Source organism: Podarcis raffonei, chromosome 3 (genome assembly GCF_027172205.1).
Source record: "Podarcis raffonei isolate rPodRaf1 chromosome 3, rPodRaf1.pri, whole genome shotgun sequence".
Lineage (NCBI taxonomy): Eukaryota > Metazoa > Chordata > Lepidosauria > Squamata > Lacertidae > Podarcis > Podarcis raffonei.
In genome coordinates, this window is record NC_070604.1 from 109,239,266 (window position 1) to 109,248,265 (window position 9,000).

The 9,000-nt window shown below is 40.3% G+C and overlaps 1 protein-coding gene across 2 annotated transcripts in view; it reads right to left on the reverse strand.

Moving 5' to 3' along the window:
* FBXO11 (F-box protein 11) overlaps window positions 1–8,552 on the reverse strand; it is a 31,104-nt gene extending 22,552 nt beyond the window's left edge. The window contains exons 1-4 of one of the 2 annotated variants that reach the window (XM_053383563.1): window positions 8,425–8,552; window positions 8,132–8,213; window positions 2,608–2,749; window positions 542–671 (exon numbers count right to left, since the gene is read on the reverse strand). In XM_053383563.1, the coding sequence (XP_053239538.1) occupies window positions 542–671; window positions 2,608–2,749; window positions 8,132–8,213; window positions 8,425–8,532 (462 nt within the window). In that variant the 5' untranslated portion in view covers window positions 8,533–8,552. Of the gene's footprint in view, window positions 1–541; window positions 672–2,607; window positions 2,753–8,131; window positions 8,214–8,424 lie in introns of both variants that reach the window. The other variant, XM_053383562.1, reaches the window with a different exon arrangement.
* Between the last annotated feature and the right edge of the window lie 448 nt (window positions 8,553–9,000).

The following is a 9,000-nucleotide window of genomic DNA, read 5'->3' on the forward strand; positions in this document are numbered from 1 at the left end:
TACTTGTTTCATCCACAGTACAGTTCCGCCAGGAGTGCCCCAGAAACTTTTGACCAGCATGCAATTCATTTACATAAAACCATAGTTTGTTTTTAAACTATGTTTACTATGACATGAGAATCAGGCCAATGCCTCGTTCACGAGGAAAAATCTTGCTAAGGACAGTTGCACTGCTGAAGCATGAGGAGTCTTATGACACAAGAGTAATAAAGTGGAAGAACAAGGGAAGATGAATTTGTATGGGAGAATTAAGGTCAGATTAGAATGAGGAAGTATAGTTGGCAGAGAGCTGGGAAACCTTAAATGTAAATAATTTGAGGTGCTGATTTTGAAGCAGAGACTGAATTGAGATCTCAATGAAGACACTCTAACTGAAGTGGGAAAAGATTCCGAAAAAAAGGAGAAGTCCAAATGCTCACCAGGCCATAAGGAGGAAAAGGGGGAATTACCACATACCTCCCCCCTCCACCCCTTTCAGCATTTAAAACATTCTAAAACAACATGAAATACCATGAGGAAGCTTTTAAAAAGGCATTCATACCAGTTGCTGAAAGCTTTCCTTCCAGGGATTTGGGTGTTCATACTCTTCTGGATTTATCTGATAAAATTTACCAGGTTCAGGGTGCATCATTGGACGTGTATACTCAAATACTTCCATGTAGAGTCGTTTCCTAAACAAAGACACCCAGAATACAGAAGTGTGAATAGACTTTAACAAAAGAAAGGTATAAACCGGATGGATCAAAAATTACATTAAAAAATTTGGAAACTTGAAAGTGGTACTTTCAGCAATGTTCATGCTGTTGCTAACTGTCTATTTCCCATTGAACACAGCAGACAAGCAAGAGAGCTGCCTATTTTAAACAAGTTTGGGAATTATCACTTAAGATAAAAAACATAGTAATTAAGAGTAACAATGTTTCCAGATGTGCACTGTTATTTGGGTAAGTGTCTAGGTGTGAGCAAAGTTTTAAACATGTGCTTAACAGCATAGAAGGATTTTGCTGAACAGCGTCAAATTTAGCACCATTTCTCACTCTTTGCGACTTTTTAACAGGAATAACAACATCCTTATATAAAAAGGAACGATGTGCTCCATCTGGCATCCTTAACTGTATCCAGAGATACTTGACCAAGCCATGTACTAGGGATGGGGCATCAGTTGCCCTCCAGATATAGTTTGACTCCAACTCCCATCAGCTTCAGCCAACATGGTCCATGGTTAAGGAAGATGGGAGCTGTAGTCCAGCAACACCTGGAGTGCCATAAGTTCCCCATCGCTGCCATATATTAAGCACACATATAATGGTATATGAAGGAGTGCGTTCTGCAAGAATAAATGCCTAGGCATGCTCCTTAGCTGCTATTTGGAACCTACCCACCTCCCGCAATCAAGGTCTGAACAGCAGCCCCAACCGCACACCTTGGCATTCTATCCCACATGTGGCCTGGCTTGCTATGTGCTGGGATTCCTTAAGCTTGTAAGACTGGTACCTTTCTTACCATTTTAGGTACAAGGTGAAATCTGTCTTATTACCCCAGGCTTTTAGAGGCTTCTGATCTATGTTTTAATCTGCTCACCATTTTTGTGTTTTGTTTTAATGGCCCCTGGTTTGTTAATTTTATCTTTATCCTCCCTGTTGCTGTTTTTATTATGCTGCTTTATTCAGTTCTTAGTTACCTCGAACCATTCATAAATTGGAGGATGTAAATCCTAAGACAAGTGTTTCTTTGATGAGATAAGCAGGCTTTGACTGTTAGGTGGGAGGTGTCCCATTTTTAGACTTTTCTATTCATCAACCCGTCTCCATCAGTAAAATCCAAGTGTTAAAGAGATTGATGTATTTTAAATTTACTTGAACAAACATGCCTGATTCTAGAGCTTTTAGAGGGAAGAAGTTGGCAAGGAGTTGCATGGTAGCAGTAAGAAACGTAAAGCATATATATGGCTGGTATTATTTACAAGGCTTGGAGCATAATTGGGGGTACTGAAAAACCTGAGCCAAGCAAAACAAACAAGCAAAAATCCACTTTGTGAATGGGAACATATGGCAAACAACATCTGCATATTTTTAAGTGTATTTCAACAATTATGCAGGCACAAATCAATTGTGCCACCTGCAAGCAAGAGAAGACTTGCCTCCATTATGGGCCGAGTGAATTTCACCTGCTCATCCTCAAAGGGTGAAGGGCAAGACCAAGGCTGACCAAGGACAGGGGCAGGGAATATCACCTTTATAATCCTGGCACCAGAGGGACACCACGCTATTTCTGTTCCTGATGCCAGGCTTGAACTGTAACTTTTATTACATCTTTTGTAAGATGCTTTGAGAGCCTCTTCAGACTTTAATGTAGGATGTAAAGTATTCTAAATAAACAATTTTTGTTGTAAGATGGCAGATTGCAAGAAGAACCCTATATAACCAGAATCCACACAGGAGGCACGAGCTGCAGAAAAATAATAGTGCAACTTCAGGTGAGCGCAACAGAAATGTAATTCAAGTACCTGCTTTCGTTCAAAATAATTAGAAAACATATTCATGAATTCATTTTTTCTATTGTGTATGGCATGTACTTCAGGATAATCAAAAATACCTTTTCACTTACCACAAAATTGGATCATTAGCCAGCTCACTGAAGCGCTTACATACACAAGCTGCTCTACAAAGATCTTGCTCCAGCAAGTATGAGAAGATTTTCAGAACCACTTCATCGGGCAACTTCTCTTGAAGATATTGTTCTGCAGGTGCTGCTATTAAATATAAAACATGAATAACATGACTGATGTTCACAACCTGTCTGGGGTATTTCCACCAAAATAGATCATGGACTTTCTGTCTCTCAAAAATCAAGTGAATTACCTGAAACAGATTTACTTAGGCAGAAGTTTGACAAAAATCAATGTTATTCAAGTTTTCCATTTAAATAATACACATTTCATTTTCTAAAGAAAGTTAGGTTTGCAAGCTTTAATCAGTTTGGTAAATCAATCAATAAAAGTTTAACAGCACATTTCTATCCTTTCGTTACTGCAACTGGATAAGGATGTGCCAGAACATATCACTGCTGTAGTAGATTTACACTTGTATGGAGATGCTACTGCAGAACGCTATACTAACATATACAGGCAATGAATGATACACGTCTGATTGACACGTGACCGCTACATCACGTATCACAACGACCTGGAAATTGCTGGCAAAGGGGGCAGAACGGGTTGGAGCAGGCTTATGTGCCCTCAGCCAATGCATGTGGGGATCAGAAACATAGCTCCCATGCAAACCGGTCATTGCCTATACTTATGTCAGTGGAACACTGCTGCTGCAAGAGGCAAAAGTAAGAAGCAGGATGAACATGAAAATTTAAGAAGAGTCTGCTGGATCAGGTCAGTGGTACAGCATCCTGTTCTCACAGTGGTCAATCATATGGCTATGGGAAACTGCCTAGCAGGACCTGAGCACAAAAGCACTCTCCCCTCCTGCAGTTTCCAGGAAATGGTATCAGTGGCTAGGAGCCACCAATAGCCCTCTTCTCCACAAATATTGAATCCTCTTTTAAAGCCATCCTAGTTAGCTGCCATCAATGCTTCCTGTGTTAAGTGAATTCCACAGTTTAACTATGGGCTGTGCGGAAAAGTTTTTTGTCTGTCCTAAACCCTCCAATGCTCAGCTTCATTGGATGCCCCTGTTTGGCGTCCGTCCATCTTGGGAAGCAATGGGAGAGTGTACCTTTGGGGGTGAAGTTCACACTTTATTTTAAGGAGAGCTTCATTTCCTGACTTTGGATTAACATTTTCCCAGTAAAACAACAAAACTGATTTAACTTTATGTACACTGTGCTGAGTACAATTACAGATGCAAATTAGAATTCATGTTAGCTTTTCTACCCCTCAGTTCACTCCTTCTCAACATCTGCAAACAGGTCAAGAGACTGGGCTAAAAAACAATGAGGGTACGCTGTGATGTCTGGGCTGATATTTAGTGAGCCTAGATGAATGTAAAAAACTTAGCACGGGTCAAATCTGACCATTTTGCCTATTCAATTTCCAATGTGTATGTGCAAATGATTCAGAAACTACTAAGATGCAGAATGGAAGTGAAAGGGCAGTATTGTGTATTTTGGCCTTACACTCTAGCTTACGTTTCCTCAAATGTGGCCCTCCAGATGTTTCTGGCCTACAACTCCCATGATCCCTAGCTAGCGGTCAGGGGTGATGGGAATTGTAGTCTCAAAACATCTGGATGGCCAAGTTTGAGGAAGCCTGCTCTAGCTACTCCCTGAAGTCTAGCATGAAGTCTCTTGTGATCTCTCCCTCTTTTTTTAAAAAAATAATACATGTTAGCCTTCACAGTGGGATGTTTCCTGTCTCCATAGCAACTGAAGGTAGACAGGTTCTACAGCCTGAAGGATAGACTAAAGAACTGTTCCTTATGAAGAACGTCACTTTTTTCTAACTACATATATTTACACGTAAACTCAAGGAAACTGAGGTTAAAAGAAATTATATAGATACAAGTAGGACCTATTGTTCCTATTATTTAATGAAAAGAATATGCTTTGCAGGAGGATTGCAAATTCTAATCATTACCATCCTAGTTAGCAATATGCTTTCAAGGAGTTCTTGGCATGGCTGTCAGGAATACACAATATTAAGTACTTCTGAGGGTGGGAAAGAAAATCACAAATATGGCCAGAATTTGGTTATTCATAGAAGTATTCATTACTGAAGTGTGATTGAGATACAACTTTTAATAATTTACCTCCACTGTAGAATTCTACTTAATTTTTCAAATGCTATTTATTTTAGCTGAACACTAACTAATTCACACGTGTAGGAAAAGAATATCACTGTGTCCCCCTCTGCTATACCTGCAGCAGCAACCATCAGATCAGTGTTAGAAACTGAGATATGAAAGCTAGAAGCTAAATGGCACCTTAGACCCACCCCCCTAATATTCTTAAGAGAGTCTCTTCTCCAGTCTTCAGAGAGTAGCTGGAACTCCCGCCAAGCGCACAAGGCTTGCGGATAGCTTCCTGAAGCCTGGAGAGCGAGAGGGGTTGGTGCGCACCGACGCCTCTTGCTCTCCAGGCTCCAGCGAAAGCCTGCATTCGCCCCATAGGACGCACACACATTTCCCCTTCATTTTTGGAGGGGGAAAAGTGCGTCATATGGGGTGAAAAATACGGTATATCTTTTTGGCACCACAATTAACACGTATTACAGGCCTATACAACTGATGGCAGAGATACCTTGAGTGTCCAGTTCACAAACAAATTTTGGAGTGGGATCATTGAAGGCCACCGAAGCCTTCAGTGATCCCACTCCAAAATTTGTTTTGCTTTTAAGCATCACTGTGAGAGTCTGAGATAGTTAACACTTTAACAAGCACTACTTAAACAATCATAACTAACTGGCTAGTATATTTCAAATTAAAAGCACATCATACATTAAACAGGACAACTAAAACCTAAATAAAACATGTAGAGTTTAAAAGAATACAAAGAAAGTTTTCAGGTCCCCAATCCATGCAGAAACCCCATTGAACTTGGTTAGGATTTAATTCCAAGTAACAGACAGATCCAGATCAGGGTTGAAAGCAACCATTTTTTCCTAAACGATGCCCAAATAGCTTCTTTTGTGCTTATATATTGCATAACAGATTGAATTCCTTAACATTGTAAAGCACAGTGCATTACAGTTGCTAAACAGACAGAAAAATCATTAAGTGGTCCACCAAGAGGCTCAGCAGTTTTCAAATGGACTCTGGATGGGAAGTTTTCCTTCCATATCCCACATGTGTGAAATTCCACCCAAGGTTTAAGCTCTCCTTACCCAGCCCCTTATTGGAGCCTCCCCTTCTGAAACTGAAGATGAGAGAGAAACGCAAAAACAAACAGGCTATCACACTGCAAGCTCTCTTTCTCTGCAAGCAGTCACCGGATTTCTCCTCTTTTTCTCCTCTCCTCTCCGGATACCCCCCTCCTTTGCAGTGTCCCTGACATTTTCAGAATTTTCTCCAGGAGCAGACAAGCCCATTCCTCCAGCAGTTTCAAGGAGGACTGCCAGGGGTGGGAGGGAGTGTTTCACAACTCACTTGAGGAAAGAGCCAGGCAAGGCAGTGTGAACTTTGCTCCCTGTCTGTTTTCAGTGGATGAGATGATGATGGGAACGGGATGGAGGGAAAAGATAGCTGTATTCCTAGCCTAAGGACAGCCAATCTGAGGGGAACGCTGCCTTTCTGCAAGGCCAGCTGAGAGGCAGCACCTAATAGCTTGCCGGATGCTGCAGCGATCTCTTGGAACTCTAGTGGGAAGGAATTTCTCCTCCCACACCCTCAGTGCCAGTTTCAATCTTAAATCTTAGGCGCAGTACTGCGCTCAGAAACTGCTAGCACTAATGAAATTTCCTGTCACAAAACGTGCCTAGAACAAAGGGAGCTTCAAACGTTGCTTTAGATGTCCTGCAAGACTTATCCTTTCCCCAGGCTTTCTCTGACCAGCAAGGCCAGGTCCTGTTTTATATGCCAGAATCCCCTGAATCGCTGTTTTATTTGTTTTTATATGCCTTTATGCTGCTGTTTTATTGGTTTTAGGTTGTGTTTTATTTATTTTTTAAATAAATATTGTACACAGCTTACAGATTTTTAAATATTAAGCTGTTTATAAATGCTTTCAAATAAATAAAGATTATTACCACCTCAGATTGCAGAGGGAGTATCATGTTTGGTCACTCTCCTACATAAATCAACTCACTCACTACAAGTCAAAAGTAAGTATGTCAAGGCAGTGGCCGAACTAAAACATTTCACCTCAACATACTAGTTTTCCATGTGTATGGATTTTCCTCACAAAGGAGTTCCCTGACAACCTGCAGTGTCAAACAGCACAGTTCACATTTATTTTAGTGTGACAGCCGCCTGGACTCAGGCCTCTTTCCTAACCCTGAGTTACATACGGAGTCAAGCTATGTAGTTTCACTTCCAGAACTAAGGCCAGCTGTGGGCAGATGGACATGGCTTGGGAAAAACTGTCTTGCAGGTCAAATTAGGACCCCTGCCAGATCAAATAAGGCTAGTGAGCCTGAGATCCTATAGTTTATAAAGGTTTGCTGTTACACTCCCTGTTAGAGACAGCTAAAGCAATTAAATATCATCAAGCCTCTTAGTATAATCCTAAATGTTTCTGATCATCCAAACAGGGACAAAGTTATTTGCGAAGGTGCAGTGGAATACAGTAACTGATCAAAGGACCATAGGTAAAATCACACATGCCAGAAACACTTGCAGAGGGATGCCATGTAAAATAATGACAGAATGTCTGAGCAAAGATGGAGGAGCTGGAAAGCTCAGTCAGATGGGTGGGGTATAAATAATAAAATAATTTTTTATTATTATTATCATCACCATCATTGTCTTTAAGGAACAAGATATAATGGTCATAACACAAATCTTGTATATTTCATTCATTCATTCATTCATTCACTGCATTTATAGTCCACCTTTTTCTCTGATGTGCTCAAGGTGGCATTCACGGTTCTCCCAGTCCTTATCTATTCCCACATAACAACCCTGTGAGAAATACAGCTCGTATTGGAAGGGGTAATCTCTGACTCACACAGTACAGGTTGTGAAAGGTTTTACAAGTCACCAGCCCCTTGAACGGGGTCCACCTACCCAGAAGTGTGCAGGCAGGAAAAGTAGCTACCCAAAGACACCACTTTTAATGGTGTGCAGAAATGGGACTACCATTTTCCTATCTAGTTCAAAGTCATTGTTAGGTTTCTCCTGCCTACACCTGGTGCCTCCCCCGATCTAGCCCCAGGTGTCAATTAAAAACCCCTCTCCTCTTCTGCAAGGTGAAATGGAAATAAGCCTGTACATACATCCGTACACCCACTGCCTCCTCAAGTAGCACAACAACATGATGTATTCTCCAATGAAACCATTTCTGAGAAAAATCTTTTTAAGACCATAAAAATTCACTTATGAAAGTCAAATGACAGTAGACAAGGAAATAAGATTACCATTACCATCCCAATTACTTTCTTAAGTTAAAAACTGTTCAATTAAAATTAAAATAGAAAGTTGAGAGACTTTCTTTGCCCTCTCCCTCAAACAAAAAAAGACATTACCTGACAAATCCTGTGATTTTCCAGATACTCTAGCACGTTTTGCTCGATGACCAAAGTTCTCTGTAGCTGAAGTAGAGGCACCCTGAAAAGTTTTAGAAAAGTAAAATTAGATTGCACAAAGTTCTTCTAATGCATATTGCACATGGTCAATCCTTACTCCTTTCCGCTTGTGCTAACCCCACATAAAGAATCCTCTACGGCCACCACTGGCCTTCTCCCCATGAACTGTACTGTGCCTGTTGTGCTAGGCAATTACTTCAGAAGAGAAAGCATGATTATTAATTTTTAAATACCTCCATACTGCTCTTTGTAGGGCAAGCTGTTCTTTTAGGTAAAAGAGTTTTTCTGCGAAGTTGGTATGGACTATTTTGTGCACCAGGACCAGATTCTTCTGCAACCATATCTGCAGGTACATCATCATCTATCAAGAAACAAAAAAAGAAAAAACTGTTACAAGATAGCAACTGACACACACACAATTTCATTCAAGTCACATCAAGCCAAAAAGGCACAGTGAAAACTTTATATACATCTTGGTGAAATATGCTATATAATTACATTGCTATATATTATTTTGTTGTCAGGATCATTTTAAATTTTCCCAAATTCTTATGTAAGTATGCTTTACACATTAACTGTGAAATGGTTCTCATAAATACAATGAAGATCATTTAGTGAAAAAAACCAATCTCCAGAATTTATAAGTACTACATACTAGACTTGCCTTTTCCATCAAACTCAAGGTAACTGTGCAACATAAAAACACAAACCTTCGCCCACGGTGTCTTTAAAATACTGACAGCAATATTTTGCAGCAAGTGCAGCACAAGTCAAGAATAGCGACAAGATAGAGCCACTCTAATATACTG